Source organism: Lynx rufus, unplaced genomic scaffold (assembly GCF_022079265.1).
Source record: "Lynx rufus isolate CCGP_SWC_20201006 ecotype Redwood Valley unplaced genomic scaffold, mLynRuf1.p SCAF_11, whole genome shotgun sequence".
In the NCBI taxonomy this organism is placed as follows: Eukaryota; Metazoa; Chordata; class Mammalia; order Carnivora; family Felidae; genus Lynx; species Lynx rufus.
In genome coordinates, this window is record NW_025814825.1 from 52,517,008 (window position 1) to 52,531,280 (window position 14,273).

At 50.4% G+C, this 14,273-nt stretch overlaps 1 protein-coding gene across 1 annotated transcript in view; it reads left to right on the forward strand.

Annotated features, from left to right (window-relative positions):
* VWA2 (von Willebrand factor A domain containing 2) overlaps positions 1-14,273 on the forward strand; it is a 35,402-nt gene continuing 21,129 nt past the window's right edge. The window contains exons 1-4 of the mRNA XM_047072716.1: positions 1-52; positions 3,689-3,763; positions 4,991-5,124; positions 10,303-10,412. Of these exons, the coding sequence (XP_046928672.1) occupies positions 1-52; positions 3,689-3,763; positions 4,991-5,124; positions 10,303-10,412 (371 nt within the window). The remainder of the gene's footprint in view (positions 53-3,688; positions 3,764-4,990; positions 5,125-10,302; positions 10,413-14,273) is intronic.

Consider the following 14,273-nt stretch of genomic DNA (forward strand, 5'->3'; position numbering starts at 1 on the left):
ATGCCTTCCTTCCCGTTGCTGGAGGCCATCTTCATTTTCCTGCTTTCTGGAGGTAAGCTTTTTGGTCAGGGGTGAGGTGTGGAGGGGTTTGATCTGCCTCATATCCTGTCAATTTTAACTTCGGGAGGTCTCTCGAAGGCAACTGAGTCTGTCCACTCCACGGCCACCTGCCTAGCATGAGCCCTATCATCTTGTGCTTGGACCACTGTTCCAACCAAAGCAGCCCAGCCTCTGTGCGGTCACCCTGGGTCCACCTGGTTCTGCTCCAGCCGATGCAAATCTGACTGCCTGGACCCCTCTCCACTCCTCCCTGCCTTCTCTCTGCCTAAAATTAAACAAACAAACAAACAACTTTTTAAAAATTTATTTATTTTTGAGTGAGAGAGACACAGAGCATGAGCAGGGGAGGGGCAGAGAGAGAGGGAGACACAGAATCTGAAGCAGGCTCCAGGCTCTGAGCTGCCGGCACAGAGCCTGACGTGGGGCTTGAACTCCTGAACCGCGAGATCAAAGTCGGATGCTCAAGCGACTGAGCTACCCAGGTGCCCCAGTCTGCCTAAAACTTCTCAATGATACCCCATTGCTCTTCAGAGACCCTGCTTGATCTGACCGCATGCCACTTCCAGTCCCCTCTTGTACCCTCTCCCTCCTCGCCATAGTCCTTCCAATCCTGCCCAGCACCCTTGCTCCCTCCCTGCCTACGCGCACTCAGTGATAGTGGCCCCTCTGGCTAGATCACCCCCTCACCAAGCACTGCCACCCTGGCAAACTCCTACTCATCTTTCAGCACCCGGCACAATTCCTCCGGGGCCCCCAGATCCGGTCTGTTCCCCCTGGAAAACCTGTAGCCGTGGGTACGTCTGCTCTGTAGCACGGAACACCGAGACCAGTTTACTTCCGGGTGAATTTTTAAAACCTTAGAGCCCACCTTCTGTACCAGAGATCTGCTCCATCAGAGAGAGGTTCTGTGTGTTGTTTATTTACCACTGTGTCATCTGGATGCCCAGCACCGGGCTTGGCACATACAGGTGCCCCAGAAGTGGATTCAGGAGTGAATGACGGAGCAAATCAACTTCATTTTTACTTCCCACTTTGTCCCTCCAAGTTCTAGCCTCGTTACTAAGAGATGGTAGAAAGGTGTCAGAACGTCTTACTTGTCCTTCAAGTAAGGACAAACGGGCAGGGTGTCCAGCCATCCGAGTCTAGCTCAGGATCCCCTCGTGGCCTCTGAGATTCTGTCTGGCAGTCCCCCCCATGCCTGTGTTTTGGGGTGTGTGTTGATTGCTGGCACGAGCCACCTGTTGGCCCGGGGTCTGGGGCGGTAAGAGAGGCTGGAAGAAGGCGGGTGGTTGCTCGGCTCCCCCAGCCCCCCTTCTCCAAGCCACGTGGGTTTTCGGTGTAACTAGTGGCTTCAAGGTCGAGGGACTGGGCAGCAATGAGATGCGTTTGGGTTCAGGGCGGGAATGAGGTCCGTGGAGGTTCAGGGTCCAGCTTCAGCTCTAGCTCATTGCAGAGCTGCGCTTCCTGTGGCCCTGTCCAGTTGACAGAGAACTCGATCTGACCTTCCCCGGGTTGTACAGACGAGGTGGGGGAGGCCCCATGATCCTCGTGACTTGCCCGGGGTCACACAGCCGTTGCCCAGGGACAAACGCCCGTCTCTTGACTCCTGGGCCGGCCACACCGCTCTGGGCTCCTCTGGGGGAGCGGAACGCACAGGAATCATCTCTGTAAGCCTCGGCTGTCTTATCTGAAAGGTGAAGGGGTTTGACGGGACCAGTGATTCTCAATCCTGCCCGCTCCTTGGCTGGAGATTAAAGTTCTGGAGCCCGGGCGGGTGGCCGGCAGAGGCCGGGCCGCTTTGGTCCGAACGGGAAGCCACAGTCACACATTCGTCGGCTCCCTGTTCCAGGGGGAGACTCTGCACAGAGTCCCGAGGTGACGTCCCAGGGGAGCAATGGGGAGGTCACCCGAGGCACGAGGAGGGCTCACTTGATGCCTGGCACCTGCCGTGACAGCTGAGCACACGGTACAGAAAGACACATCGGCTGAGTGACCTCTGTAGTGACCAGTCTCTGGTCGCAGGGCTCTTCCTCCTTCCCCTCAGGGGGAGGCTGCTGGCCTGTCTCCAGCTGGAGAATTTGCTGGTGAGACTTTTACAAAGGAATAGTATTTTTCGGTTCTTTGTAGGGCCTTGGAGGTTCCTTGGCTTCCGGGCCCTTGGCAGTAATTCATACTTACTCGGGAAACCTTAGTGCGAACCCACCGTGTGCAGAGAGCCGGGCTAGGCTTTGTGGAAGACGGATGGGAATGTTCCCGCCCTTGGGGGTGGGGGGCTTCCAGGGGAGCTGGGCCGATGGGAGCAACAATGCGTTATGGGGAAGGGGGCAGTGAGTTGGCAAGATTTTGGCCAGAGCTCTGTCAACAAGACTGTCTTTGTAGTTTGTCTTGTTTCCGCTCCTGGTGGCAAAACTGTCCTAGGCCTCATCAGAGGTACTTGCGTGACGGCTCTTGACTGAGGAGGAACCAGCCTCCTTGTGAGTAGAGATTGAGGGACGGGCGTGTCGTGTCAGGTGAGCAGAGACCCTCTGCTGGAAGGTTAGGTGGGGAGAGCTAGGAACTACGTTAGAGAGAGAGAAAATCCCAAGCAGGCTCCATGCTGTCAACGCAGAGCCTGACATGGGGCTCGAACTCCCATACCGTGAGGTCATGACCTGAGCTGAAATCAAGAGTTGGACGTTTAACCGACTGAGCCACCCAGGCGCCCCAAAGTTTGTTTTAAATCGCTATTGATTGCTTATATACCATCGTTCCAATTTTACTAGATATCGTATAAAAGAACGAAAGATGTATTCATGAACTTCCTACCCCAAAACTTCTTGGCTCTTTTTCATGTGAATTGCACTGAACAAATTTATCAGAGTTTATTTACTCCCAGCCCTGTCCCTATGGATATCTGTTCTCTCCAGCCTTCCTCTCCATCACAACCGTGAAAGGAGAGCCTTGATGTACCTTTTCCCTTGTCTAAAAGTGGTTTTCCTTTGGATCCCTTCCCAGGTGCGATACCATAGGGGCAAAGGCTGTAAGCAGGTTGACGACTCTTCATTCATTTGGCCAAATTGTTTTCTAAAAGGGTTGGACCAGTTTCCAGGGCCACCCCTGGAAGAGTTTTTCCTGATTGGGTCTTTCCCCAGTTACATTTAAATTTAGAGGCTGATCATTTAAATTTCACTGTTGAACGGGTATCTCATTATTTGGGTTAAAACATTTCGTCACCTGTTTAAACATTTTCCCTTGTGCTTGTCCACAAATCGAATTGTATTTCTTCTGTGAATTGTGTGTTTATATCCAGGGTTAATTTTTATGGCAAGGCGTTGTGCCCCAGAGGGGCACCCAGTTATTATACCTAACCAAGGGGCAAAACTCATCAGATTCATGGGCTCTCTGTATCCCCCTCTATGTACATTTTTAATTTTTGTCTTCGGGATACCCAAATTTAAATACAAAGGTTCCTGATTGGAGTATTTGGAGGGGTTTCTTTATGTTGTCCCTCTGGTAATTTTTTGAGATACAACATCATTGAATTCCTCCACATTCCAGTTTTCTCTCTTATTACCTCTCATTTCTGGTCACGTATGTGGACTCTAAGACTCCTCCCCGTAATGGCTCTTTCTGGTGTCTTCTTTCCTAGTACGCCCATCTCATCCTCTTCAGGAAGTCCACGTAAGCAGGGAGACCATTGGGAAGATTTCAGCCGCCAGCAAAAGTAAGCCTTTGTGTCATTCAACCCTCCAGGCCCCCCATTTCATCCTCTGCGTGATGGACCCAAGGGAAACTATGTTATTCTAGAACGCTCCTGTCCCATTCCCGTCTTCCTTTCACGCTGTAGCCAGGGCCATTTTCCCCAAACAGGCCTGAGCAGGTCTCCCACGGGGGTGAACACCCTCGGTTAATCCTTGTGGCTGAATTCCTTGGTCTTGCCTGGAAGTCCCGCGTGACCACCATCCCCCCAGCAACCTCACCTCCCGCCATGTTCCTTCCTCTTCCGCCCTTTCCAGCATTCGCTCCACGTGCTCACGCCCCACCAGCCCACTCCCAGAGGCCCTGAATGCCCCTTCCCTCCCTCTCTGGTGAAGTCCCCCGCAGTCGCCGCCTTCTGGGTGGCGCCTTCTCGCCGGTGCTTCTCTGACCGCCACTGTCCTGCATCCTCGAGCTGAGGTGGAGGGATGCGGCCTCTGCAAGCTAGACGGCCTGCGTTTGCTTCCCAGCCCCCTCACTTGCTGGCACTTTGGCCTTCGGGAAGTTACCGAATCGTCCTGTGCCTTTCTCTCCTCATCTCTCCACTGGGAGTAAAAACCGCGCAACTGTTTAGGGGTGGGGTGTGGAGCTAGGGAGCTGGAGCTAGAGGCCACGGGGTTTCTTTTTTGAGGTGATGGAAAAGGTGCTAAATTCGACTGTGGCAACGATGGGACGTATCTGTGAATATACTAAAAGCCACTGGATTGTATGTAAACTTTCAGCGGGTGAATTGAATGGTTTGTGAATAGTGCCTCAGTTAAACCGTTAAGTAGAAAAAATAGCAATCTATCTTAGGGTGGTTATAAGAATTAAATAAGTTAGCACATGTGAAGCGTTGGAGGCAGTGGATGGGTGGTGTACAGGAAAGACACAGTCAGTGCTGTTCTCACTTGAACTCTGGGGTAATGTGACCTCATGTGCCAGGGTCTGAACTAGGTTGTGGCCCCCCAGGGCCGGGGCCGAGGCTCTTCAGTATCCCTCGCTGGCCCAGCGGGCCCTCCCCTCCTATGGCTCAGTTAGTGTTGTTGAATTAGACATTTCCAGTTATTACGAAGTCTGTGGGCTTCGTGCTGGTGGGCGAGGCCTGGGCGGGGGAGCAGACTTCCTGCTCCAGAGGAGTGAGACCCTCTTGGGACCAGATGGCGGGGAAGCCAGTTGTCACACATCATGTCCCCCTCTCCCCCACCCCCCCCAGTGATACAGTGCTCAGCTGCTGTGGACGTCCTGTTTCTGATAGATGGCTCCTACAGTGTCGGGAAGGGGAGCTTTGAAAGGTCCAAACACTTTGCCGTCACGGTCTGCGACGCTCTGGACATCGGTCCCGAGAGGGTGAGTGCAGGTCTCGTCATCTCTGTATTTTGACATCTTTGGTAGCAAGTGACCCAGATCCATTTCTAAGCAGAAGGGCACATGTACCCGCTAGTGGAACAGGAAGACCAAGGGGGAGGGGGTGGCTCCTCGTTCTAGGCATGGTAGAATTTTGTGTTCCTTGGTTGGCTTCCTTCCCAAGCAAGCTTTCCTTATGTGGCGGACTCGCCCTACCTTGTCCTTCAAGATAGGGAACCCAGTAAAAAGAAGGTGGTTTTCTTTCCCTGGACACCTGGCGGGATGGCTCCCATCGGGCAGGCGTGGATCACGTAACAATCCCTTGACCGATCCCAGTAGTCAGAGGGGAGAGATTCTCTGGCCCCCTGTGAGTCACGTGCTGATTCGCCTCGTTGGCTTCCCACTCGCGAGAGAGGTGTCTGTAGAACAGTGGGAAAGGGACAGCGTGCTGGCAGACAAAAGCTATGCCTCAGAAGACGAGCGTCTCAATAGGAAGTGCAGTACCCTCTCTGTTCACTTGCGAGGAACTACTCCTGCCTGAGTGAATCCAGCCAGTTTCTTCATTCCTGGTCCTCCCTGGCTCCGGAGAACAGCTCTGAAATAGCAGCAGGGTGCACTGGCCACGGCTCTTGCTGCTAAAAGGGGCATCTTGGGACAACCCGACGGAGAAATGGGCAACGAACACAGACAGCGCTTAGGCATAGGAAAAGGCGCCCCGCCTCACTCACGGTAACAGCAAATGCCCCGCTGAAATACCATTTTCACTTACTGGCTTAGCAAAAATGCGGTTCGGTGACATGCCCCATTGGCAGATCCGTAGAAACGGGTGCGCGCACTGATGGTGGGAGCGTAACCCGGCGCAGCCTCTCGCAAGGGCATCTGACAGCATCTGTCGGAATGACAACGGCCTGGACCCTTTGACCCAGGAATTCTACTCCATGAGATTTATTCCACAGATACTCCCACAAATGCAAAGTAATGCACACACACAGTGATTCCCTGCAGTGTTGTTTACGTTCGTGAAAGATTTCAGGTAATCCACATACCCATTCACAGGGGACGGGTAAATCCAATATGGCGCATTCCTAAAGGACACGCTGGGCAGCTGCAGAAAGTGAATGGGGAAGGTCTCTTAGACGGAAGGGCACCAAAACAGACGCGAGTAAAAAGTAAGGTGCGAATGGTATGTATAGCGTGTTACTTTTTATGAAAAATAAAGGGAGGTAAATAGAGTAGGTTTGTACTTGGAGAGATTTGTAAAGAGGCTGAGGGCAGTGGTGTGCCGTTGAGGGGGAGGGTGGGAACTGAACCGATGGGGTGCCTCCACGGGGCGACTCATCGATACAGATTTTTTTTTTTTTTTATGCATGATGGATTTTGAACCATGGGAACCTACTCAAAAATCAAAATTTAACAAGGGCATTTTGGTCTGAAAAGCGATACTTAACTTGAACTAGAGACTACTTACAAACAGGTTACAGAAAGAAGTGGTTTTCCAAGATGACATTCCTGGGTTAATCCTAGAAAAACCTCTGGGATTTAAGAGCAAAAGTGGCTTTTAATGAAAGCCAGATTTTCTCCAGAATGGCAGGTACTTTTGAGAGGGGGAGCACATTGTCCTGGACCACAGGCAGCCTTGCAGGGCCGTCTGGAGACACTGTGACAGACACCATTCCATCCGGGCACGAGCAGTCCAGAAGTTGCAACCACTGGGTCAACCCATCGCGGGTCCTCCGAGGGCCAGGACCATGGGCTGCTGAGTCTCTGCTCTCCTCCACACAGGGCCCTGCTTTTCAAAGGAAGGGATTCCCCATGAAGTTTCATTAGTTATTCGTGGAGAGAGAACCGTCAACATCGAACCCTCGGGGGATTTGATTTGCACCTTATTCTACTTTTCTGCAACTTAAGTTTTCTTTCTTTCTTTTTTTAATGTTTGTTTATTTTTGAGACAGAGAGAGACAGAGCATGAGCAGGGGAGGGTCAGAGAGAGAGAGAGGGAGACACAGAATCTGAAGCAGGCTCCAGGCTCTGAGCTGTCAGCACAGAGCCCGACGCGGGGCTCGAACTCACGGACCGTGAGATCATGACCTGAGCCGAAGTCGGACGCTTAACCGACTGAGCCACCCAGGCGCCCCTGCAACTTAAGTTTTCAAGTTGCTATAAATTAAGTTGCTTTCTGTGCGCGCTCTGTGGGGTGAGGTGGATTGAAAGTGTCTGAAGTCTTTCTCCCGACAATTAGAAGCTAAGAAGTTCACTTCCTGGCTCTGATACAGTGATTGCAGCAGGGTGATTACGGTGCGGTGAGAAATGTGGGCAGGCTTGCTTCGGAGCACACAGTAAACCGAAGATAAAAGGCAACTCCTTTGCTCCCAAACCGCCAATTAAATTAAATGCCTTAACCACTGACTCAAGCTGTTCCCATCTTGTTTTGTTTTGAAGTTATGTCCTTCCTGTTTAATTCAAGCAAATATGCTCAGCTGTTGGTCTCAAGGGACTTGTTTTTTAAGTAACCCTTTCGCAGCGTTCAAGGAGAACACATTCAATGCCTAGTGTCCCTCCTGCTCACATGTTTTCCATCTGCCCGGTTTCCCTGCCTGTTTTCTCAAGCATCCTTCCAGAATCCCCTCACGCAAACACAAGCGGTATGAAGCCTACCATGCATGTGGTATACGCTGTTCTATCCCTTGCCTTTTTTCTTCATATTGTCTTGGAAGTCTTTTTGTATCTAGGTAGATAGGTAACATAGGCGTTAATACAGGTATATATTATATTTTATGGCTTATTAATGTTCCATTGTGAGGATATACTGAGGTTTAATTAACCAATCCCCTATTGATGGACATTTGATATTACAAACATACCAGGCCACCTGGGTGGCTCAGTCGGTGGAGCGTCCGACTTCCGCTCGGGTCATGATTTATTTCATGGTTCGTGGGTTCGAGCCCCGCGTCTGGGCTGACACCTCAGAGCCTGGAGCCTGCTGTGGATTCTGTCTCCCTCTCTGTCTGATCCTCCCCTGCTCGTGCTGTCTCTCTGTCTTTCAAAAAAAAATAAATGTTAAAAAAATACATATATATGTATACTGTTATATATATATATATATATATATACATATACTGTTATATACATATATGTATACTGTTACATATGTATGTATACTGTGAGCTTGTAAATACATCATTTCACACATATGGAAGTATGTCGGTAAGATATATTCCCAGGAGCCCTATGCAACCGTATTTTCACTAAATATTGAGAAATTGGTCTCCATAGGTGCTGTAGCACCTATATTCTTACCAGCGGTGTTTGAGAACTTGGTAGTTTCCCTTGCAAACATTGCATTTAGATTTCTGCTACATTTCAGTGTGGTACAGTGAAGCATCTTTTCTCATATTAAAGAGCCCTTTGTGTTTCCTGTGCGATATCTGTTCATACCCTTTGCCAGTTTTTCTATTGTATTGTTGGTCTTTTATGCATCAGTTCCTAGATCAGTTCCCTACATATTGGGAAAACTAACCTCGTGCCTCTGACTTGAGTTGCAAACAACTTTTCCGTTTGTCTGCATTTTTTTACTGCGTTGTGGTATGTTTTGCCCTGTAGAAGTTTTCTTTATGTGGCCAGATTTATCACCCTTTCCCTTTATGGCTTCTGGGTTTCAAGGCAAAGTAAGGTCGTTTTCCACTTGGAAGTTAGGAAGAAATTCTTTCCAGGTTTCTTGTAGAACTTCCACGGTTACACTTTTTTCACGTGTAAATCTTGAATCCATTTGTGATCGATCCTTTTCTCATTTGTAGGTGGCTGTTCAGTGGTCTCAATGTCACTTACTAGACCAGCTTTTCCCCACTAGCTGGAGATGCCACCTTGATCACACGCTGACCTCAAAGGAGATTTCGAAAGGGTTGTTCCTCAGAATCTCAAGCTTCTCTTCTGCCCCATTTTCCAGGGTCCCTCTCCCACACATGCCCACCCAAGACCTAAATCTCTTCCTACTGAAGATGCTCATCCTCAGAACCTCCTGTTGAAGCAAAGTCCATTGGGCTCTGGTCATCGGGAGCAGGTGCCACTGGGCTGGTGGGGCCGAGCCCTTTGATGGTCTCCAAAGCACAAAGCCTGTTAAGGGATCAGCGGTGCAGGAATTCAAGTAGTGGGTAAAAGAGTGGTCTCATCGCTTCAATATGAATCACATGGCCTATTTGCAATCTTGGCCGGAATTGGGGTTGGTTGATAGTGACTGGGAATGCAGGTTTGGAGAGCCCGTGATTATGTACAGGTCTTGGGCTTTCAAGAGGAAACCCAAATGTTTATAGCCTTTTCTGCTCAAGACAAGCTAGGGTCCAAAGGGCCCGGAAAGTGACTTGATTCAGTTTCCCTTCTCCAGTTTGGCAAGGCGTTGGGTCTTCTCACGTGGCCTCTGAATTCGGATGATGCGGCGTCTGTCTGGAGTCACCCGCGGCCCCGACCCCTTCCGCCGTGGGGGAACGTCCTCTCAGGTTAAGATGCTGATTGTCCCCCCGGCGTGACCCTGGTGTGGAGAGCCGGCCTTCCCCGCGCTTGGCAAGAGCAGGCCCGGAAGGACTGACCCGCCCCAACCAAGGATGCGCGGGTGGTGGCTGCGGTTGGGGGTGAGCCGCCCGTGCAGGCGGCCGTGCTTGCCTTCCGCGGCTCCCCTGCTCTCGCCGGCAGCATTCTGCTCAAGGTCCGTGCTGGCTGCTGAGAAGGCCGGCAGTGCCGCTGAGGCTTAGTGAGGGTCGTGGGCACGAAGTGCAGTGGCCCCGCTCTCTTTCACTAGCCCCAGGCCGGATCTGTGTCTCTCTACATTTTTGTAGATTCACGAGGGATTGTTTAAAACGGTACCTGGGAGGCCGTTGGAAGTGTGACCAGAGACCCTACCCTCAAGGTGCTCGCAGCCCAGCCGGGAGGGCTGGCCAGAATGTGGGGCAAGAAGGTGCCGTTGGTGGTTGTCAGAGCCGCGCATAGGCACTTGGTTTTCTCCAGGCCCTCCTCCTGGTCTTTGGGCCTTTCTCTGAGGGACACTGGAGGGAGCCCCGGCTCTGGTATTTGTTGCGTGGGCAGGAGGCAGGGTCATTAACCTTTCTCGTCCCTTCGTTTCCCTTAGGAATGTTTGTGACTTGACCTCGCTCTCAGCACCCTCCCCCCCGGGCCCTCTGTCTCCTACTGCAGGTCAGAGTGGGAGCACTGCAGTTCGGTTCCGTCCCTCGTCTGGAATTCCCCTTGGATTCGTTTTCGTCCCCACGGGAAGTGAAGGCAAACATGAAGAGCATGGTTTTCAAGTACGTATGATCCAATTACCGCCGTGCTTCGGATGGAGCCAGCTGCTCTCAAGATCGCTCCCTTGAAGGGCGTGATTGGCCCGAGAGAGGGCTGCGGTCTGGCTTCCGGAACCCCAGCTGCGTCCGGTGGGTAGTGAGAATTCCCTTCTCGAGACCGCTCCTCTTATTACGTAACCGCGTCTCCAGTGGGAGCTCACGCCGACTTACGGTATCTTTGCCGCCGTAGCGTGGAGTTGTCCGTTACCTGGGACAGAGAGGGCTAGTGAAGGTTGAGGTGGGTCAGGAGCGTGAGGGGTGGGGGTGGGGGCGGGGGAAGAACACTGGGTCTTTCTCCCAGTTCTGTCCCTGCAGCCGGGATGGCTCCCCACACGTCTTGGAGCCTCGTTTGTGTCTTCTAGAAAGAGTAAGTGTCCCCCAGTTACTAAGAATGCTTTAGAAAGGATGAATAGCTGTTTGCGTGCTCATATACACCCTATAAATGTATGTGGTAGGGTCACAGCTTTACTCACATTACGAGTCAGCTGACGTGTGTGTGTATGCATATAGGTACACGTGAATACACACGTATACTGTGTATCAGTATTTTAAACGTCCGTGTATTGTATACACAGGTGCATCTGTATACGTGTGTTATATACACGTGCAAGTGCACGCACCCGCACGTTTACAAACACTCACAGAAGAGCACCTTTACTTGCCGCTTGCCACTCTGCTCTCTGTTGTCTGCCGCCCCTTGAGCGGGCGTCCACTGAAGTCCTGCCGGGGTCCTTGGTCCCAGCCGCTGACAGCCACCAACTCCGGTTGCCAGGGAGGGCCCCGGACTCTGCAGTCTTTCCCAGTCACAGGCCTCCGTGCCTCCAGTGCCCTCCAGAAGCCCGTGTCCCGCGCACTGGGCACAGCAGGACCTCTGGGGGCCCTACGGCCCCCAGGCACCCCCAGTGACTTCTTCTCAGGCTGTTTGTCCCGGTCCAGGGATACCCCGACCAGAGTGAGAGGCAAGTCAGATACAAGAAGGCACAGAGGGAAGCCGAGCACCTTGAAGTGTTTGTTAAACACGACAGTAGTGCGCGCTGGCCTTGCCTCGTTCCCTCGGACCGTCCACCCTTGAGGCCTCCGAGAATGGTTTCCTAGAGAGGACAGTCGCAGCCTCTCACTCCCGTGTCTGCGGCCCAGACGCCCAGAGCAGCACTTGTCAAAGTGAGCTCTTTGGTCAGAAGGCCTGGGTCGGAGTTGCCTGTAAGGAGCGTGTCGTCAGTGCTGGTGCCTCAGTTCCCTCCCAGACCTGCTGAATCCCTCTGTGGGCTTAGGGCACGTAGATACTAGATGCTAAGGATTTGCACTTTTGAAAGGTCTCTCCCACTGCCCTGGGATGATGATGATTGCTTTTTTTCTTTCATATTTTTAAAATTTATTTTGAGAGAGAGGAGCAGGGGAGGAATATATATATACGTGTTTTATATATATATATATATGTGTGTGTGTGTGTGTGTGTGTTATATATGTATATATATGTGTGTTATATATATGCATATACATACATATACATACATATATATATACTTTATTTTGAGCAGGGGAGGAATATATATATACGTGTTTTATATATATATATATGTGTGTGTGTGTGTGTGTTATATATGTATATATATGTGTGTTATATATATGCATATACATACATATATATATACACACATCTATATATGTATACATGTGTATGTATATATATATGTGTGTGTGTGTGTATATATATATATATAGAGAGAGAGAGAATATTCTAAGCAGGCTCCACACTGTCAGCACAGAGCCCAATGAGCGGTTTGAACTCACAAACTGTGAGATCATGATCCGATCGGAAATCAAGAGTCTGACGCTTAACTGACTGAGCCACTCAGGTGCCCCCCCCCCTCTCTTTTTGAGAGAACAAGTGTGCAAGCAGGGGAGGGGCAGAGAGAGAGGGAGAGAGAAGCTTAAGCAGGCTCCATGCCCAGCTGGGAGACTGATGCAGGGCTCTGTCTCATGACTGTGAGATCATGACCTGAGCTGAAATCAAGAGTCAGATGCTTAACCGACTGAGCCACCCAGACACCCCCTGCCATGTGCTTATCCTACACACTAAGTTTAAAAAAAACAAAAACAAAAACGCCTTTATTGACATGTAATTTAAATGCCATGAAGTTCACACATTCAGCGTGTACAATTCAGTGACTTCGAGTGTATTTTCCAGAGTTAGGCCACTATTACTATAATTTTAGAACGTTTTCATCACCCCAGCAAGAAACCTTGTAAATAGACATCTCTCCAGAGAAGAGGTATAAATGGCCCTCAAACACTTGGAAAGATGCTCAGTGTCATTAGTCACTAAGGAAATGCAAATCCGAACCGCAATGAGCTGCCACTTTACACCCACCAGGAAGGCTAAAATAGAGGACACCCAGTAGCAAGTGTCGGCAGGGGCACGAAGAAATCGGACCCCTCGTGCGCTGCTGGTGGGATTGTGAAATGGTGCAGCGCCTTTGGGAATAATCTGGCAGCTAAACACGGGTTTACCACGTGACCCAGTGACTCGGACAGAATTGAAAATGTATGCCTCCGGAAACACGTGGCCACTGATGTTCATAGCGGCATTATTTGTAGCAGCCCCGAAATGGAAACAACACAAAAGCCCAGTGAATGAATGGCTGAACCAAAGGCGGTATATCCGAACCGTGGAAGGTCATTCCTTTTCAGTCAGGAAAAGGAAGGATGATGTGATTCATGCTACAACATGGATGAACCTTGAAAACGTGATAAGCCAGACACGGAAGGCCGCATGTTGTAGGATTCCTCCATTTATGCGAACTGTCTGGAATAGGCAAATCTGTGGAGACAAAAAGCAGATCAGTCCCCGCCGGGGGCTGTGGGCAGAGGGAATAGGGAGGGACTCCTAATGGGTGTAGGGCTTCTTTTGGGGGCGATGAAATGTTTTGAGCTTAGTGGGGATGGTTGCACAATTCTGTGAATGTCCCGAACACCAGGGTGATTTTACTTTAAAAGGGTGATTTTGGGGGCGACTTGTTGGCTCAGTTAAGCATCCAACTTCAGCTCGGGTCATGATCCCATGGGTCGCGGGTTCAAGCCCCGCATCCGGCTCTGTGCTGACAGCTCAGAGCCTGGAGCCTGCTTTGGATTCTCTGTTTCCCTTTCTTTCTTCCCTTCCCTCACTCATGCTCTGTTTGTCCCTTTCTCTCTCTCTCTCTCTCTCTCAAAAATAAACGTTAAACACTTTTTTATTAAGTTAAAAAATAAATAAATAAAAGGGTGATTTTGGGGGAGCCTGGGTGGGTGGCTCAGTTGACTGACTCTTACGCATCTGACTCTCGATTTCAGCTCAGGACATGATCTTGCAGTTTAGTGAGTTTGAGCCCTACATTGGGCTCCACACTGACAGTACAGAACCTGCTTGGGATTCTCTCTCCCTCCCTCCCTCTCTGCGCCAACCCCCCACCACTCACCCCTGCTCTCTCTCTCTCAAAATAAATGGATAAAGTTAAAAAATATTTTAAAAGGGAGAACTATATGGTATAAGAATTCATATACCATAAAATTACCATATCATTATTGATAAGACATTTTATTCCCAAAACATCTTTGCACCCATTAGATGCATGCTAACGTTTGCAGAAGAAAAACTGGCCTCTTGGTTTCAGTTCAGGACTGAATGTCAGCAATTGTTTGGGTAACTCTGCCTTGACGATTTGGTCCCACTCTGTTCTGAAAACACTGAGCAAATTGCAGCAAACTGGTTCAAAAAGGCACTCTGGGGATCATCTAGTATCTATTTCAACCCCTCATTTTACGGAGGAGACCACTGAGGCTGAGAAG